The following is a 21,240-nucleotide window of genomic DNA, read 5'->3' as shown; positions in this document are numbered from 1 at the left end:
AGAAAATCGTGCATGCAATTTATAAATCGAGGGAATGACTTAGTAAAGCGTGTGCATAATTTAACCTACTACTTTTTTCCTGCATGTCATGTGCGGTGCTCCGTAATTCAATGAAAGGTTCTTTGGGGAACCCAAAATGGTTCTTTGGTTCTATGACATTGCTACAAAAAAAAAAAAACCTTTATTTTTAAGAGTGAAGAAAATGAAGTCTAAGACTTCACCTTGATTCCTGAATATACTTCCTGCTCAACTCTGTTCTATATATATATATATATATATATATATATATATATATATATATATATATATATATATATATTAAGTCTTTCAGTGCAAAAGCCTCTAAAAGCCACCTCAGTCAAAAATGAGATAATCATACTGAGTTAATGCTTTCTGCACAGTATACGTTTATCAAATACTAAACCCAGTAAATCCCTGCTTCAGCTCATTCAGAAGTACTTAGAAACCTACACATAGGAGCATGACAAAAATGCTGATTTTAAAGAAAAACGTCAGATGAACTTAGAGGCTTTTGCATCTGAAGTCTTCATATATAACTGATGCCTTAACAAAGTAAACAAGAAATACACGAGACAGACCCTTCATGGTAAAGAGATAATAAGTCATGGTAATATCATGACACTTTTAGTGGAGTCCAAGTTTCTGAATATTTTCAAATTAGCTAGTATTTATGCTGATAATATCATTTCTAATGGGAAAAAATCTATATGTATCGTCATTTATGTATTATATATTACACTGTCCAAAAGTCTGCTCTCCAAGGCTGTATTTATTTGATAAGTAATAAAGTAAAAAATATTAAACTAATATTGTGAAATATTCTTACAATTTAAAATAATTGTTTTTTTAATTCTAATATATGTTCAAATGGAATTTATTCCTGTGATGCAAAGCTGAATTTTCAGCATCATTACTCCAGTGTCTTCAGTGTCACATGATCCTTCATAAATCATTCTAATATGCTGATTTGCTGCTCAAGAAACATTTCTTATTATTATCAGTGTTGAAAACAGTGCTGCTTAATATTTTTTTGTATAAACGATGTTACTTTTTTTCAGGACTATTTTATTAATAAAAAGTTCAAAGGAACAGCATTTATTTTAAAGATTTTTTTGTAACGTACTGCCACTTTTGATACATTTAATGTACTTTGATAAATAAAAACTTCAGAACAGTAGTGTATATGTCTATATATATGCTCAATTTTTTTTAAGTTTAGGGCCACACTAAATCCATTCTATTGCCATGTTGTTGTTTTTCTAAACCACAGACTGATCGATATCAATGAGCCAACAGTACAAACTAATACATTTCACAGATTTCTGGAGCTACAACTTTTGGCAGGCACAAATAGCCCTCAAAGTTGTGGCACACATCAATGAACAGCTTCTGTCACTACACAGATGATAGTGTCTTTGTTTACCTGGATTTTGACCAGAATCCCTTTTTCATCCACACAAACTACTTTCTTGAGCCATTGTGGCTCTACAGCAGCACCAGAACACTGGGCAACAGGTTCAAAACCATTTATTTCCAAGTCTCTGCACATGTAATATAACTCTAAGTACCGGCACTTTACCCGATAATGACATGTCTTAGGCTGCTATACATCAGTCATGTTTCATTCTTCTCCATGTCCCGCTGTATGTTTTTCTATTCATAGCTGAATCGTTTGGCCTCGAATACCTCTGTGCTGTATATAATACAGCGCTGCATGATCTGTTGCATGAATTTGATTTTAAAATTTTAAAGGTTGTTTTCACAGTTGGTTCTTTTATTTGCTCTGAATGCAAGCCCACGCATGCCTATTTTTACATGGTACTTATGAGTCCTAATTAAGGTATGTTTACGCCATTTATGTAGGCAGGAAGTACTAGCAAAAACTCGAAGCTACTGTATATAACAACTCAGAAGATGAAGATGCCAGTTTTTCTGTCCCTTTTGATTGACCACCAAAATGGCACTTGAGTCTGTCTGCCATGAATGTTTAGCAAGAGATACGCCAAACGGGAGCTGCTTTCCAAAAGTAATCCACAAACATGCAGCAATTAGAAATTGGCATTATTCTGTAGTAAGTGTGAGTGAATGGAACAACACTTCATTTCCTGGAAGGCTTTTCGTTGAATATCAACTATGCCATTCAACTTCCTGTGTGTTGTGGCCAATTCAGTTCAAATTCCAACTAATGAACTGAAAGGAAGCCAATTGTTAGTTTTTGAATTTTGCAATCCAACCAAACTCTGAAGTCAAACATATTTGGGTCTGCATCAAAAGCACTAGTGTGAAAGCACCCTTAAAGGGATAGTTCACCCAAAAATGAAAATAATCCCATGATTTACTCATCCTCAAGCCATCCTAGGTGTATATGACTATCTTCTTTTAGATTAACACAATCGGAGATCTATTTAAAAATATTCTGGCTCTCCAAAGATTTATAATGGTAGTGAACGGAAGCATTTTGAATCCTACGGCTCCAGTGGGTTAATAAAGGCCTTCTGAAATGAAGCAATGGAATTTTGTAAGGAAAATATCCATATTTAAAACTGTATAAAGTAAAATAACTGGCTTCTGGCAGACAGCCATATGCATCGAAATGCAGCAGAAGAGTGAACTCTGACCCAACATATGATGCAATGATGAACGCGGAGACACAAAGGATAGAGTCAATCAAAACACCGGTCACGAATTAGAAGTCTAAAATTAGAAATTTTAAAGAGAAATGTTGGAGGATTTCGATAAAAGAGAAGAGGAGCTTGAGTTTGTTGCCCAGCCATATTTGTTTAAATCGCGAGAGGCTTCTAAGGGGCTGTTCACACAGAACACATTTTTCCTTTACAATGCACTACTTTTCCATTGTTTTTCTATGTTAACGCACTAGACCCACGTGCAAAACCGTGCGATCACATCTTACATCTTTTGCAGGGTCTCGCTCATGACATGGCATTCTAAAAACGTGACACTCAAGTTAAAATCAGTTCAACTTTTAAAAAATGCATCTCGAGACCTTGCTGTTCCACTGCCCGCGTCAAAAACACATTCTGTGTGAACGAGCCCTAAAATTACAATACTCCTACATTCTGCGTCATACATCGCGTCAGTGGGTTGCTCATTTGGCGCAAGTCGACTTGCGCAGTGTGAGTACGGTTGTCTGGTGGAAGCTAGTTATTTTAGATTATAAAGTTTTATATATGGATATTTTTCTTTCAAAAACCCATCGCTTCGCTTCAGAAGGCCTTTATTAACCCCCCGGAGCTGTATGGATTTTGAACTTTCTATTAAAACACTCGACTTGTAAGTTTGGAGCAAAAACATTTTAATCTTATAAATTGCCACGTTTTGTTGGTGTGCTAAGCTAACATGCTAACATGCCCAGAGATGCACCTGTTCTGAGCTAATGCAAATAAATCATTTTTTCTTTTTTTCAAGAAGGGAAAGAAATGGGGGATTAAATCTTGAATAGAACATCGTCAGTAATTATAATAGAGACAAAAGAAAAGAATAATTAGAGCTATAAGCAGGCCGGAGAGGTGTGAATGTGTTCAGGGGAGACTGAAACTGAATGGTGCAGTTAGCACCACAAAACAATATAGACAATACACTTAAATAAATGACAATAAACATCAGTTAACATTTTAGAGTCTTTTCTAAATAAAATCACATGACATGGTCTTGAAAAGCATTTAATAAAACTTAAACATCTTCAGATTTGAAATGTAACATGCTCAGACATGTGGCTTCAGCTGCAGTGCATTTCTAGATTGCCACAAGGCCAATTTTACTTTTATTTCCATAAAGATATTTAATTAAAATACATTTCTAATAACTTTTCAAAACTTTGAAGCTATTTTTAACTATTTTCTTCATTTTGACAATAATTAATTATGACTTTACTTATGCTTTTAGTGCAAAGGGTTCTTGAATTGTATGTGTTTTAGTTTGGGTATGTCATTTCTTGGGATTTTCCAAAAGCGGGGGTGCTGGTTAACAGGTTAATATAATTATATTTATGATGGATGGATGCATTTATTTTTGGCTTCAAAACATGCCCCCCGTTCACAACCATTATAAATCTGGAGAGCAAGGATATTTTAAAGTATATCTCCGATTGTGTTCGTCTGAAAGAAGACAGTCATATACAGCTAGGATGGCTTGAGGGTGAGAAAATCATGGGATAATTTTCATTTTTGGGAGAACAACCCCTTTAAAGTGTTTCCAATATATAATCAATTTATATTATATTTTAAAATTGCATCAGTAACTGGCAGCCTTCGGTTTCAGGCAAACATAAACAAATGCTTAAGTTGATGTACAAAGTTTGTTAGATGTCCAGCCATTTTTGTAATTTCCACAAATCAATGCAAGAGATCATGTGCTACCCACAGGTACAGTAAGATGATTATGTGGAATGAAGCAAAGACACATTTGATCTGTCAGATCAGGATCAGAATTTCCTCATGAAAATACCCTAAAGAAGTCCAAACTTTCAAAAGAGTACCTTGTTTTCTTTTTCTTCTAATTTATTTCATTTCTTCACTCTCTTCATTTTACTCTTTGCTTTGTTTTACATCAACATTCTTGTCAAAACACTTAGTGTAGTCCTTGTCGGAAAAGGTAATACACAAAAATGCACAGGCAATTTCAACGTTTCTGGTGCAGGGTTAAAATCTGTGACAAGAAACACTTTGTAAGCTTCTCACAAAGATTTGGCAACACACATATAGAACTGTACATCAAAAACATTTCACCTCTAGATCTCCATGTGTAAACAACCACATCAAATTGTTCAGTCAATAACTTATCTGTAAAGAGTCATTAACACTTGAGATTTAACAGGGATTCAGTCCTCGGTTAATGTTGCTTACCACAAATTTCGTCATTCATGGTTGAGGAGACACTTAAAGGCATTGAAAGTCTTTTTCAATTGCCACATCAGGTCAAAAAAGAGTACAAAAACTGACAATGCCAGATCACAGCAAATGCACAAAGGCTCGCAGAGTCAGATGTTCCATCAAAGACAGCCAACTATTCCATGTTCTTAAAGTTCTTAAAATAGATGAACTGAATCATCGGAAAAGCAAGGTGAGTGTCCTGCCTCTTGTTGTTTCTAGGCAGGGATTCACGCTCATGCACACACACATTCTGATGGATTTCCAATATCAGTCAAGCCTCATAGTGACAACTGCCTACAAGCCCTTATTTTTCCTCCTCTGGAGACTCGGCCACCACATATGTACAGAACATCTGCTTTAAGGTGGCCGCATACTTCTTCAGAACACTCACAGGTGGAGGGAAATCAATATGATCTCAGCTTAATGCAGATAAATGAACCAGCAGCTTTAACCAATGACTGGCTAAATATGTATGAAGCAAGCAAGTGTGAAGATTTAAACTTTTGTTCCACATTGCGGAATCTAATGTGATGATGAGAAAATTAACAGCTTTGCGAAGATAACAGATTAGCTGATTCCTGTGAATTTATAGACAGAATTAGCAAACATGTACTGCCGTTAATGTATAGAAATATATTTTAGGATATCACTATTTTAGTGTAAGCTGCACAAACATTGATTGAATATAGGGTTGATTCAGGTCATTTGGCCAGGTTTTTACCATTTAAAGTGTCTCAGTTTAGCTGAATTCACTCGAAATTTCAAAATGAAAATATGTATTTGTTTCTCCCTGATTCTTGAGAGTTGGAGCCAAAACATGAACCATATTTTAATTTGTTCTGAAAATAGCCAATAGCCAAGGTACAATTTTATTAAAAGTATAATTGCATTATAACACTCTCCTATGACTATAAATCAATAATTTATGTGGATTAAAATATATACACTAATGCTCAAAAGTTTAGGGTTGGTAAGATTTGTTCAAAATAAGTCTGCATTTTTATTTGATCAAATGTACTGTAATAATAGTAATATTTTGAAATATTAATACAACTTTTTTTTTTTTATACATTTTAAACTGTATTTTATTCCTGTGATGGAAAGCTGAACTTTCAGCATAATTTCTCCAGTCTTCAGTCACATGATCCTCCTTCAGAAATCATTCTAATATGCTGATTTGGTGCTCAAGAAATGTTTCTTATTATTATCAATGTTGAAAACAGTTGTGTTGCCTAATATGTTTGTGGAAATCGCAATACATTTTTTTTTTTAGGTTTCTTTGATGTGCAGCGTTATTCGTTAATTCGCTTTTTATCAATTTAATGTGTCCTTGCTGAATAAAAGTATTAATTTCTTTTAACATCTTACTAACCCTAACCTTTTGAACAGTAGCGTATATATGCACATAATTGAAGAAAAACATAATTATGAGTATATAAAATAAAATATATAAAAGTACTTTATATTCATATAGGTGTAAATGATTTATATTTTTTAAATAAATTCAACAAAATCAGTCTTTCTTAAGACATATTTTCTCAGTTCTGTTTTGTCTGAAGAATCAGTGTTGAATCGCTTGCCAAGTATTGTAGCAGGTCTAATCCTGAAATCAGGAAATAGGGGAAAAAACAACTACTGAGCAAATCAATGCCTTAATGGAACTGAAATATGAGTGTTCTGAAGAATTATGAGCCTGTGATTCTGTTTTTTTTTTGTTTTTTTTTGTTCATACTTTATCTATAAAAACCAATAAGTGGATGTAGCAATGCACATTGTTCGGCTTTCTGCGTAAACCAAAACTGGGTCAGACCACATCCTTTATCACTACACTTCAAACCTTCAGTGCCTCATGCACGCCTACAGCCGACAGTCGCCGGTTAATGTTCCGGTACCTGCAACGAAGCAAATCCCTGTAAGTGGAGCGCAGGTCCCGGTTAAAAAAAGCGTAAATAAAGGGGTTCATTAGCGAGTTAGCATATCCAAACCATAGCAGCGTCCTCTCCAGCCATATTGGTATGCAACTACACTTAACCCCACATATAAAGGGTCTCGCTGTAGATAGAATAAAAAATGGCAGCCAACAAATGCCAAAAACTCCAACTATCACGCCCAATGTCGTAGCTGCCTTTTGCTCTCGCTTAAAAATGGAGATATTCTGTCGTTCGCGGCTGAGAAAACGAGAAAGAGCGGCGCACTCCTCAGCTACGCCAGGTGTGTGTTGAGGTTTTAGGCCTTGCATCCTCAGGGCTTCGCTGGCAACGGTCTCCAGGCGTTCCCGACGGGGGAAGTCGGTAAAACGATGTTTGGCGCCGCTTTTTCTGGCAGCCTTGAAGATCTTGTAGTACATGAAGAGCATGACGATCATGGGGATGTAGAAGGCCACGGCGGTGGAGTAGATGGTGTAGCTGAAGTCCTGGCTGATTAGACAAACGCCAGCCGTGTTAACGTTCTTCGCCCAGCCGCAAAATGGTGGCAGTGTGATGGAGGCAGACACAAGCCACACACCAAAAATCATCTTCGCCATCAGTTGGCCATTTTGACGAGCAGGGTAGGTCAAAGGGCGGGTGATGCCAAGATACCTGCAATCAAACAAACAGTTATAAGACATTATGATGAGATTGTTAAAATCTCTATGAAATCAAAATGGACAATTCTTTTTTTTATGGAATATGACAGCGTTTATTATAAAATGATTTATCTATGCACATTTTTTTAAAAATTAATGTGTCCTCATTTTCTTTAATCAAAATAACTTCCACTCCCTCTTGCAACAACGTCTCTTCTTTTCTCTGATGAAGCATTTACTGGCGCAAAGGCAGGATAACCTGTCACTCACATGAGATCCACCAATAGCAAACCACAACCATGCAATTAATTCCCCATGGACAAAATTAAGTCCCACCCTACTTTTTTTTTTTCTTGTTTGATTTCACTTGGATAACAATAGGGAAGAAAAGACTATCGCAACTTCAAATTTCCATGCGAACTTTAAATATATTAAAGCTGAAGTAAGCGATTTTTTTTCCCATGAACTCAAAGATGTTTAGCCAAAATCTGATAAAATCCAAACAGCATAATCCATTCTTATGAGCTATATTCCAAATCTTCTTAACATTAATCTTTTCCTTCACAGCTCTCAAACCTCATTTACATTTGCATATATATTCAATATGCCGCATCCAGATGCCACACCATGTTTGACGTCAATAATACCAAATTACATTGATTCATCTGTGTCTTGCCAGTGATTGTGATGCACCAAATTTGAATCTGTGCATATTCAGATCATACTAATGAGATCTGACAGTCAGAGGGAGAGATTTTCAGTGACTAACAACTTAAATTTCATATGATTGCACAAAAGTCCATGAATCATTATTCATCTCTTTTTGTGTTTCACAGAAGAAAGTCATTCAGGTTTGGAACAAAACGAGGGTGAGTAAATGACAGAACATGTTTGGGAGAACTATACCTTTAAGATGAAATAGAAGAAAGAAAAAGCAATTGCCACGTATCACCTTTAAAGTTCAGACTAAGATCAAACTAATAATAGTTTGATCTTATATATAAGCAAAGTTAGAAGTGTAACTTCTTTACCAAAATCATTATATACTTCAAATGCATTAACTCGCCTCAAGCTCATTTCCTAGAAATCCGCTCAATAAGACAATAGGTGGTATTTTACAAGAAGCAAATGAGAATGAAACGAGACATTCAGCATTCTAAAAAAAACATAAGTTCACATCAGGGGCATACTACAGCGGGACGAAAGCATGGTGGTGCAAATTACATTTGTCTGAGCAGCTCTTGTCTGAATCAATCAGCACCCACTCAAGCTGAGTTGAGCAGGAGCACAGCATTTGAGAAAAATGCATGAACAAAAAAGATCAATTATATTATTGCCACTTCTGGTGATGAGGAAATTGACCTTGATGTCACCATTGCATCTGTTGTGGCCAAATCACAAGTTAGAACCGCATTTAAAGAGGAGAACATTACAGCCCTTGAAGGTTTGATGAAGGATTCTCATTGCCATGACCCCTGCCTCCATGAGACACTTATGCAAGAACGTGCTTTCCATAGAGATCTAAATTTAATCTCTGTGCAGTTTCCACTCTTGCTGGGGTCGTATTGAACCCACGAAGCACAACAAAGCTGGTGAGTTTAGAATGGCTCTGCACAGTTAGTATAAGACTAGATATGAATGATACTGAATATGCCAGCTGGGGATTTGAACATGAGATTTATAGCTAAACATTAATCAGACAAATAAAAAAAAATACCGTAATGCTGAATGTATAGGTCACACTAAACTTGCGGCATAGTCACATTGTATATCATTTTTGTGATCTGCAACACTGATCAGATCTTCTCCCTGTAATATCAATATTATAATCATCAAAACAATTCCTTTTTCCCCCTTTTTTCCATGTGTCCTCATAATCTTTAATCAAAATGGCACTAGGACAGGACAACAGTAATAGCAAACCACATCCATACAACAATCCAATCTGACGTGATGTCAGAATATGGAAGGCTGTCTGGTGGAGCCGTGTGGAGTACATTTATGATGGATGGATGCACTTTCTTCAGCTCACACTGGTCCCGTTCACTGCCATTATAAAGCTTGGATGCATCAGGAAATGTATTAATATATCTCCGATTGTGTCCATCAGAAAGTCATATACGCCTAGGATGACTTGAGGGTAATTAAATCTTGGGGTAATTTTCATTTTAAAGTGAACTAATCCTTTAAATGTGAAGTGAACAAATCGGGGCTTATACCAGGAATGTGTGTATGGGGGGGGGGGGGGGCTTCAATTGAGTAGTCCTTGACTTTTATGAACTAGTTCATTTTAGTTTGTGCTGTATATTTTTGATTCACTAAAGATAACTGGTTTATAAGAGTAATTTGTTCCTTTGTAGTCTGTCCAACTCACAAACAAATGACTCCTATGAACCAGTAGGCCTACTTGTTCATAAATCAAGTGAAAATAAATTAAATATTTCAGTGTAGTTAATGTAGTCTGATTCAGTAATTACTCTTTTGATTCAGTCCTTTTAATGAATCATTCAAAAAGTCTAATGAGCTGACGTAGAACTTGAATCAATCAGACAAATCTTTCACTGAATTAAGTCACTGAATCCATTAGAGCAGTTACTGAATGAACATTATCACTTCCAGTGATGGAATATTTTAATTTATCACACAGCTCTATGGAATACTTACAGTGGCTACGGAAAGTATTCAGACCCCCTTAAATGTTTTACTCTTTGTTATATTGCAGCCATTTGCTAAAATCATTTAAGTTCATTTTTTTCCTCATTAATGTACACACAGCACCCCATATTGACAGAAAAACACAGAATTGTTGACATTTTTGCAGATTTATTAAAAAAGAAAAACTGAAATATCACATGGTCCTAAGTATTCAGACCCTTTGCTGTGACACTCATATATTTAACTCAGGTGCTGCCCATTTCTTCTGATCATCCTTGAGATGGTTCTAAACCTTCATTTGAGTCCAGCTGTGTTTGATTATACTGATTGGACTTGATTAGGAAAGCCACACACCTGTCTATATAAGACCTTACAGCTCACAGTGCATGTCAGAGCAAATGAGAATCATGAGGTCAAAGGAACTGCCTGAAGAGCTCAGAGACAGAAATTGTGGCAAGGCACAGATCTGGCCAAGGTTACAAAAAAATTTCTGCTGCACTTAAGGTTCCTAAGAACACAGTGGCCTCCATAATCCTTAAATGGAAGACGTTTGGGACGACCAGAACCCCTCCTAGAGCTGGCCGTCTGGCCAAACTGAGCTATCGGGGGAGAAGAGCCTTGGTGAGAGAGGTAAAGAAGAACCCAAAGATCACTGTGGCTGAGCTCCAGAGATGCAGTCGGGAGATGGGAGAAAGTTGTAGAAAGTCAACCATCACTGCAGCCCTCCACCAGTCGGGGCTTTATGGCAGAGTGGCCCGACAGAAGCCTCTCCTCAGTGCAAGACACATGAAAGCCTGCATGGAGTTTGCTAAAAAACACCTGAAGGACTCCAAGATGGTGAGAAATAAGATTCTCTGGTCTGATGAGACCAGGCCTTAATTCTAAGCGGTATGTGTAGAGAAAACTAGGCACTGCTCATCACCTGTCCAATACAGTCCCAACAGTGAAGCATGGTGGTGGCAGCATCATGCTGTGGGGGTGTTTTTCATCTGCAGGGACAGGACGACTGGTTGCAATCGAGGGAAAGATGAATGCAGCTAAGTACAGGGATATCCTGGACGAAAACCTTCTCCAGAGTGCTCAGGACCTCAGACTGGGCTGAAGGCTTACCTTCCAACAAGTCAATGACCCTAAGCACACAGCTAAAATAACGAAGGAGTGGCTTCACAACAACTCCGTGACTGTTCTTGAATGGCCCAGCCAGAGCCCTGACTTAAACCCAATTGAGCATCTCTGGAGAGACCTAAAAATGGCTGTCCACCAACGTTTACCATCCAACCTGACAGAACTGGAGAGGATCTGCAAGGAGGAATGGCAGAGGATCCCCAAATCCAGGTGTGAAAAACTTGTTGCATCTTTCCAAAAAGACTCATGGCTGTATTAGATCAAAAGGGTGCTTCTACTAAATACTGAGCAAAGGGTCTGAATACTTAGGACCATGTGATATTTCAGTTTTTATTTTTTAATAAATCTGCAAAAATGTTAACAATTCTGTGTTTTTCTGTCAATATGGGGTGCTGTGTGTACATTAATGAGGAAAAAAAATAAACTTAAATGATTTTAGCAAATGGCTGCAATATAACAAAGAGTGAAAAATTTAAGGGGGTCTGAATACTTTCCATACCCATTGTAATTCTTATTGCTCCTATAATCTGCCCTCATCCTTGAGTATTTGTTTTCTTAGAGGAAGCTTTAAGATAATTATACAGATAAAATAATAATTTCAAATTTTGTATGCAGAACATCAAAATAATGAAATACATTTTACTGAAGAAGTCAAAGCTCTTTATCTGCCATGTGGTCTCCTTTTACCATTGTTTATGTGTATTTTCTATGCAGTAAACACCTAAACACTTTCCAGACCTAAACACAGACTTACATTTTTTCATTTAGTGGACACTTTTATCCAAAGCAACTTACAAATGGGTCTTTGGTCTTTAGCGTCCTTGTTTGCGCGCCCGCCTCCCATGCCAGAGACACGTTTGAATCCGATATACTCACGGCAAAGTTATTTTTTGTTCTTCGTTTAGGGGTAAAACGAAGTTCGAAATACGTGAACAGTGATATAGTGTTATCAAATATCTGACACTGTGCACACTGCTAAGAGTGGCATTTATATGAATATGTAAATATGTGCAACAAAATAAACTCAGTTACAAAAGAAAATTGAAAACAGCAAGCATTTTAATAAAGAATAAGAAAAGCATCTGACCATAGCAACGTGGATATGTTTGTTTGCAGGAGCTCTGAAAATTAGCACTCCAGTAAAGTCACGTCACGGTTATTTATATGGCATTTCATTCAATAGATTGCTTAAAAGCAAGTAGCTTTACAGTATCAAACATGAAAAACAGTGTCAGTACATCAGTTCGTTGTTCCATTTCGTTTGAAGTATATAAGGGCCTTTAGGGTGGTCAGTGTAATGAAGGCAAGCTAGTAAGAGCTGTGTAAATAAACCTCACTCCCCTGGCCTCAAGATGCGTGCTGGCGACTGACGCCAGAGACTGCGGTCTTTAGCGTCCTTGTTAGCGCCCCAACCTCCCATGCCAGAGACGTAGGTTCGAATCCCACTCGGATCGGGTCTAGTAGGACCGGTTACGTTTGGTGCCGTGACCTGGATGGGAGTGAGGTTTAGGGGGGTGAGTGTAAAGGAGGGAAGCTAAGAGTTTTGTGTGTAAACCTCAGTCCCCTGCCCGCAAAAGATGCTTGCTGGCGAATGACACCAGAGACTGTGGTCTTTAGCGTCCTTTTTAGTGCACCCACCTCCTATGCCAGAGATGCAGGTTCGAATCCCGCTCGGAGCGGGTCGAGTAGGACCAGTTACATAAAGAAGATGTAGTTAAGTACATGTACAACACTGTTATAAAATTCCTGAAGCACTATATCCTATATGCAGTGACAACTCAAAACAGAATCTCCATGGCACCAGCTCTGGCTTAGACACCATCAGCTGCATGAAGTAAATTATTCAAATGTCCCTTTAAGCAGCTTAGCAGTCAAACACCCATTGGTTTATGACTCCCAGGGCAGTGTAGAGGTCTGCGGGTCATGTAAATAACATGTCCATTATTTATGTAATAACACTGAGGGCACAGGAGGTTCCAAGGCCAGAAAAATTTTAATCATAATTCTAGGTCATATGGAAAATGCAGTCTGACATTTCCATGTAATTCTTTGAACAACACGTACAATTTTCCACTTCAAATTGAAAAACAAAAAAAAAGTCTTATGAGAGACCTTATGAGTTCCTGAAGGTACAAGTAAGATTAGTAGAGGTACAGGCTAAACAAATCATATACAGATCTCATGTGACTGCAATACTTGTCAACTTGTTTTTTGTGGTAAAAAAGTTGAGTGCACCTTTAATGTTTTAGTTTTTGGCAATGCTTTTATTTTCTGTTTTATATATGGCAATTCTCAAATTTTGGACTTTATGTTGTTATCATTCTGAGACTTGAGGGTTTATATAACACAACATTCTTCTTCATGCATGGAAAAGAAAATTTGAACTCTTTCACTTAACATCAAACCTTTTTCTGCTTTCATTGTTTTAAATTGCATCCATGACTTTTCAAAAGCGTCTAAATGCCAGTTTGAAATAGTAACCATGGGAGCCACTAGAGTGAAAGTACACTAAAAATAGCTATAAAAGATGTTTTTTCTCATCATTGTATACTTCAGATGTTTATGAGCGAGGAGTGAGAAGGAACTAATTGTTGGCTCTTCTTTTCTTTCTCTCTTTAGCACTATTATTTTATATGTCTTGGGTCGGCCCATTCTGTGGTCTTTAATGTACATTAAGGCAGGGTTAATGGAGATGATGTTTAACTTCCACTATTTCTCAGAAGAGCCGTGAAATGATTTCATTTGAATGTTTTCCAAATACTGCTATGGCTAATTTTTAAAAGCAGTACTTTTTGTGTCTTGGATGAGAGACAGTGATATATTTAAAAAAATGAAAGTCAAGTACTGCTTTTAGATGACCTAAACTCAAATGTCAAAAAAAAAAAAAAAAAAAAAATTCCTTCACAATTCTTTAAAGGGTTAGTTCACCCAAAAATTTAAATTATGTAATTTATTACTCACCCTCATGTCATTCCAAATCCATAAGACCTTTGTTTATCTTTGGAACACAATTTAAGATATTTTTGATGAAATCCGATGGCTCAGTGAGGCCTCTATTGCCAGCAATGCCATGAGCCTCTCAAGATCCAGAAAGGTACTCAAAACATATTTGAAACAGTTCATGTGACTACAGTGGTTCAACCTTAATGTTGTAAAGCAACGAGAATACTTTTTGTGCGCCAAAAAAAACTAAATAACGACTTTTCAACAATATCTACTGATGGCTGATTTCAAAACACTGTTTCAAATTTTTTGTTTCAAAACAGTGATTCGGACCGCCAAAGTCACGTGATTTCAGCAGACAAAGATTTGAAGCAGTGTTTTGAAATCAGCCATCAATAGAAAGTTCGGTGGCATTGCTGGCAATAGAGGCCTCACAGAGCCATCAGATTTCATCAAAAATATCTTAAATTGTGTTCCAAAGATGAACGAAGGTCTTACGGGTGTAGAATGACATGAGGGTGAGTAATTAATGACATTATTTTCATTTTTGGGTTAACTAACTCTTTAAAAGCACTGGGAAATATGCTGTCATAACATGCTAGGAACCACAACATTTCTGCATATTGATATATTTCTTTACCAAATAATTTTGTCAGATAAATATATATAAAATATTTTATGATATATCAAATATTATGAACTTGTAGGGTCTTAAAAAACAAACATCCCCTCTGGACATCACTTTTGGCCACAACTGTATATCTTAAAGAAATATATGAGCAATAGCCGTGAGATATGGCTGTATATCAGCACGCTGTGATTTGTCCGTAGGCACGAGGCCGCAGGTAATCACAGCGTGCTGATATACAGCCATATCGCACGACTACGAGTGTGATATTGCGTTTATACAACAGTTCGACGGCACGAGTGTGTAAATAAATAAGAACAACAACGGAGTGTCTTTAAAACCCTCTTTTGTGCAGCACTACTTCCTTCCGCCACGGATTTAAATCTCAGGTCGTCAGTTGGACCAAGCCTCCGTTACTAACTCTAAAACGTCACTTCAGAACTAGTAACGAAGGAACGTTGAGTCGCTTCATTGAAACACATTATGTTTATAAAGTTTAATGTTTTACGTATTTGAAGAGCGGAGAAGAGTCTGATATGTCCCGTCTAGTTGTAGCCAATATGCTATATAAGGATGTAACCAGAGCCGGCCCTCCCTATAAGCGAACTAGGGCTCCGCCGCCACCAGGGGGCCCCCAAGAGCAAATTAATTGACAGCTTGATTTTGACATTGCGTAATCTATCAGTTGCAGTTCTGGCGCATCCGTCTCAATACTGTAAAACTTGACATACATTTGCATCACATGTTACACTCACTCACAGGACACTGCACTTATTCGCAATCACAAAAGTTAATTATTTGCATGGTGTGCTTTAAAGCATTGCTGGATAAACATTTCATTCGCCTGCTGTTCTTAACCAGAAGGAGGCGCGCACACTAAAAGCCTGTCAAACAGCCTCCGATTAGTGGACTTTATCTTTTCCACCTGCACTAATACTGTCAAATACACACAAAGTTTAAATAAACAGAGTTGGTTATGTCTAAAGTGAAAGTAATCAGTTGAGAGAAAATCGGATGCGTGTCTGTATTTTAGATGCGTGCCGTTCTTAAAGAAACAGAAGCCTAAAGCCCCGGGTATACTTCACTTTCCGCGCGATGGAGAAGGCATGCTTCTGAGTAATAGTAAACATGCTGCCCTTGTCCTTAAAGCAGTGGTCGCCAACCCGTCGATCGCGATCGACCGGTCGATCTTTATCACTGTTCCAGTAGCTCGCGAAAATAACAGAAATATGAGTACAAAAATACATTACATTTCTCCAGTCTTTGTACTGTATTTTTGTATTTATTTTTATGTTATTTTCTGGAACTACTGGGACAGACAGATAAAGGTAAATAGCCCACATTACGTCTGAGTCTGTAAATGGCCGTTAACAAGAGGCCAGAGACGCTGAAGACGGACGCGAAGAGGAGAAAAGTTTGTAGCAGGCAGAGCAGCTCACTGTTCACGATGCTCGAAATATAGGAAGAAAATATAAATATTGAATTGGGAGTGAGGGGTTATGAATTCGTCTCTAAAAGGAGATCAGTCTTCAGGAAGATTTCGATGGCAATGGCATTTTATTTTCCTCTTACCACCGAATAAAGTATCTAATTATTAGCGCATTTCAGCTTTGTTTACAGCGGTAACCAAGGAAATGCTGTATCACTGCTGCTCCATAAGCGCCACCTGCTGTCAGAGAGTGAATCTGCGTCTCATTCAGCCTGCTGTTTTTGTTTCATGCTTTTTTGTGTGTGTGTAGGCATTTATAATTTCACAAAGATAAAGTCAGACCGTTCTGTTTTTGCTTTAAATCTTGAAATTAAATCTAATTCAAATAAAAAACAACTGCTCATGCAACGTGCGTAGCATCTTTGTTTGGATTGTGATTAAAAAGCAGTGGTTCCCTCTAATTTGAAATGGCTATGTATTTTTGTTTATTATAATCATATTAATCAGAATCGGCCAATTTGCTTGTAAAAATAAATAAATAAATCAGAATCTACATTGACCACGAAAAAAATACTAAATACAATCTGGGCTGTCTTTTTCTATCAAGTAGATCTTGTCTTTCAAAAAGGTCGAGGTCAGGGATCTTGGGCTTAAAAAGGTTGGTGACCACTGCCTTAAAGGGACAGTTCACCCAAAAATGAAAATTCTGTCATCATTATTTTTACTCACTCTCATATTGTTCCAAACCTGTATTAATTTCTTTCTTCTGCTGAACACAAAATAAAATAAGATATTTCGAAGAATGTGGGTATAACCAAACAGTTGGTGGCTTTTTCAAAATATCTTATTTTATTTTGTGTTCAACAGAAGAAAGAAACTCATACAGGTTTGGAACAACTTGAGAGTGAATAATTGATGACAGAATTTTCATTTTTGGGTGAACTATCCCTTTAATGTTAATATATTTGTTAATATGTTTAAATTTATACAACAGTTCTGTCTGGTTCTCGAATCTGATTGGCTGATAGCCATGCGATATTTCAGTGATAACAGCACTCTTCCTACCTTTTCACCGTTTGTATCACTCCGCTTGAAGTGACCGTCATGGCGGCCGATCAAATCAACCGTAATTTTTAGAAATACTACTTGTTGTACCACGAACTGTAGTTTTAATAGTTTTTTAGGCGAGAATGTAGTTGTTTAGACCTGAATTATGTGACTTGTATTTAATAATAGCGCCTATTTTACAATTTGTTTTGAAGTTTTCAGAGATGCGAACTCCAGGGCGTCAGCGGGCGTTCAGTGCTGGTTTACCCGCCAAGAACAGCTTAATCTCGGCCAGTGCTTCGGGGGTTTACCGCTGGCTCTTATAGTGGTTAAACATGAGACATAATTCAAATTGAGTACATAGAACGGGCAATCTTTGGTCTTATTAATCTATTATTTGTTCCAGAGCAAGTCGAATTGTGCTATGTTTAATTTGATAATAATTACCTCATCATTTACATAGCATATTGGCTACAACTAGACGGGAAATATCAGACAACAATTCTTTTCCGCTTCCTCTTCTTGCTCCCTTTAAATACATACCCTTTATAGACAGTGTTGTTTTGAGTAAAGAAAACGCTTTACTTTTTTTTTTTTCAAGCATCAGATCTTTATTTACCTTTGCATTGCATAGACGAGATGTCCGGTGTGCGCACTTCATTCACGAGGTGAGGCGGATTTATGAGGTTTGACTGACAGTTTGAGGATCCAATAGAGTTAGAGGTTTTGTCACAAGCTCTTTAAAATCCCTTTCATTCGTTAAACATTTGTAAAAACATATGGTAAAAACCCACATACAAGTGTAAAGGGTGACCTATATCATTGCTTATTGTTTTTTTTTTGTTGTTTTTTTTTAAAATAATAAAGCAAAAATTAGGAAATATAGAGATAAGCTACAAGGTGTAGCATTTTTTTTTTGTTGTTTGTTTGTTTGTTTTTTGGCATTTTGGTAATTATCCACGGCACACTTGACAATCGCACGGGCACAGTAGTGCTTTATGTTTGACTGAACAATTGTGTTTATTTGTTGTTCAATAAATATTATTTTTTATACAACAGTTCTGTCTGGTTCTCGAATTTGATTGGCTGAGAGCGCTCTCCAGCCATGCGATATTTTAGTGATAACAGAACTCCAACCGTCGCACCGTTTGTATCACTCCGCCACAGCTGATTACCTTACAAAGTAGCTATCTATTTATAAACAGACATGGCAAATGATACTTTTTTTATGAATGTATCATTTGATATTAGCTATGAAAGCTCATCAGGTGAAGAAGGGAGTGGAAAGAAGCCATTAACAGGGCAAACAGCAAGATGTGTAGCCATTACATCTGCGGATTTGGACGATTTAGAAAAAAGCCGACACGAAAATAACACTGTGCGGCAAACAGTGTGGGCCGTGAATTGTTTTAAGACATGGTTAGACGAAAAACAGCTCAATGTCGACCTCAAAAGCATCGAGAAATCACAGATGAACTCATTGTTACGCGATTTTTATGGCTCCATTCGGACAAGTAAGGGAGAACTCTATGGTATCAGCAGTTACCTAAGTCTTCGGGCGGGGCTTAATCGCCACATCAATGAACCTCCACTTGGCCGTTCATGGAATTTAGTAGCTACACTACCCACCGATTTCATCTGAAGACCAGCAAATACTGAAACGATCTGCTGCACTAGATCCTGGCAACCCAAAAGGGTTATTAAATAAAGTGTGGTATGACATTCAGTTACACTTTGGACGAAGAGGGAAGGAGGGTAATCGGCAGCTGAAGCCAGACTCGTTTGAACTAAAGCGAGATGAAAACGGTACAAAATATTTCAAACAAAAAATATATGGGTAAATAATATATTATTTGATGTTATTTATGATATGCTTATGACTTTATATTTTGTTATGATTAAAAAAATAAACCAGAGTGGAAAAACAGGAAAAAACTAGGCTACAGGCTGTATAAAAATATATAGGCTACTTGATTTCATTTAAAACTATATTTATTTGATGTTATTTATGACATGCTGATGACTTATTTTAAATTGTATTTATTATAAAAAAAATAAAATAAACATGAGGTCCATTCAGTCTCTCTCACGCTCTCTGTTATTCACACACGCACGTCCAGTGATGCTTTCCTCAGCGGACATTCAAACTGTTTTTTTTTAATATATATTATTATGGATATAAGATCAACCTGAGAAATGAATGATATATCAGATACAGGTAATTTATTACAATCTCGAGCTCTCTCTCATAATAATCTACTCTACATACAATGATCTTCAATGGAGAGACTCAACGTTCCTTCGTTACTAGTTCTGAAGTGACGTTTTAGAATTAGTAACGGAGGCTTGGTCCAACCGTCGACTTGAGATTTGAATCCGTGGCGGAAGGAAGTAGTGCTGCACAAAAGAGGGTTTTAAAGACACTCCGTTGTTATTTCTTATTTATTTACACACTCATGCCGTCGAACTGTTGTATAAACACAATATCACACTCGTAGCCTTGCGATATGGCTGTATATCAGCACGGCTGTGATTACCTACGGACGAATCACAGCCGTGCTGATATACAGCCATATCGCACGGCTACGAGTGTGATATTGCTCATATATAAATATGTTAGTGCGTGATATGGATTGAATGAAAGTTACATTAATACGCCATTAGATGGCGGCAACACTTTACAGGTGAATGAGTCAGTCAGTAGAGACTTTTAAATTGAAAGGAACTTTTGCAAAGGAAGTTGTTTTAGCGCTGTGGTCAAATGGACAAAGGACAAATACAAGATCGCTTTCCTCAGCGGACATTCAAACGGATTTTATAATGGATATAATAGTATGGACGTCGACTTGAAGAATGAATGTTATGCATTATATCAGACAGGTAATAGCCTACTTTCAGGCGATCTCTCTCTCTCTCTCTCTCTCTCTCTCTCTCTCTCTCTCTCTCTCTCTCTCTAATACTGTACAAAATTCAATGTGTTTCAATGAAGCGACTCAACGTTCCTTTGTTACTAGTTCTAAAGTGACATTTTAGAGTTAGTAACAGAGGCTTGGTCCAACTGACAACTTGAGATTTGAAACGTTCCTTCGTTACTAGTTCTGAAGTGACGTTTTAGAATTAGTAACGGAGGCTTGGTCCAACTGACAACTTGAGATTTGAATCCGTGGCGGAAGGAAGTAGTGCTGCACTAAAGAGGGTTTTAAAGGTCCCGTTCTTCGTGATCCCATGTTTCAAACTTTAGTTAGTGTGTAATGTTGTTGTTAGAGTATAAATAAAATCTGTAAAATTTTAAAGCTCAAAGTTCAATGCCAAGCGAGATATTTTATTTAACAGAAGTCGCCTACATCGAACGGCCAGTTTGGACTACATCCCTCTACTTCCTTCTTTAATGACGTCACTAAAACAGTTTTTTGACTAACCTCCGCCCACAGGAATACACAAGAGTTGCGTTTGTAGAGTGTGTTTGTCGCCATGTCGTCGAAACGCTGTTATTTTCATCCCGCAGTCCAATCACCGGGTCTGATTCCGGCTCAAATTGATAGGGTAAAATTAAAGACATGTTTACAATAACACTGAGCGCGTGCATCTCCACGTTATGGTAAGAGGCGTGACTTTTCCGGGCAAGGAGCGCTAAGCTGCTGTCCAATCACAACACAGGAACCGCTGGCACAATCAGAACTCATTACGTATTTCTGAAGGAGGGACTTCATAGAACAAGGAAGTCATCAGCCCGTTTTTATGACAGTGGAAACAGCGGTATACAGATAAGTAAATTATGTGAAAAATACTGTGGTTTTTTACACGCGAAACATGAACACATGTTATATTGCACACTATAAACACAATCAAAGCTTCAAAAAAACACGAAAAACAGGACCTTTAAAGACACTCAGTTGTTTTTCTTATTTATTTACACACTCGTGCCGTCGAACTGTTG

The 21,240-nt window shown here is 37.3% G+C and overlaps 1 protein-coding gene across 1 annotated transcript in view; it reads right to left on the bottom strand.

Annotated features, from left to right (window-relative positions):
* Window positions 1-6,063: 6,063 nt before the first annotated feature.
* Window positions 6,064-21,240, bottom strand: part of htr7c (5-hydroxytryptamine (serotonin) receptor 7c) — a 61,919-nt gene continuing 46,742 nt past the window's right edge. The window contains exon 2 of the mRNA XM_048188959.1: window positions 6,064-7,489. Coding sequence (XP_048044916.1) covers window positions 6,742-7,489 — 748 coding nt within the window. The 3' untranslated portion in view covers window positions 6,064-6,741. The remainder of the gene's footprint in view (window positions 7,490-21,240) is intronic.

Source organism: Megalobrama amblycephala, linkage group LG4 (assembly GCF_018812025.1).
Source record: "Megalobrama amblycephala isolate DHTTF-2021 linkage group LG4, ASM1881202v1, whole genome shotgun sequence".
Lineage (NCBI taxonomy): Eukaryota > Metazoa > Chordata > Actinopteri > Cypriniformes > Xenocyprididae > Megalobrama > Megalobrama amblycephala.
This window is presented reverse-complemented; position numbering and strand designations above follow the sequence as displayed.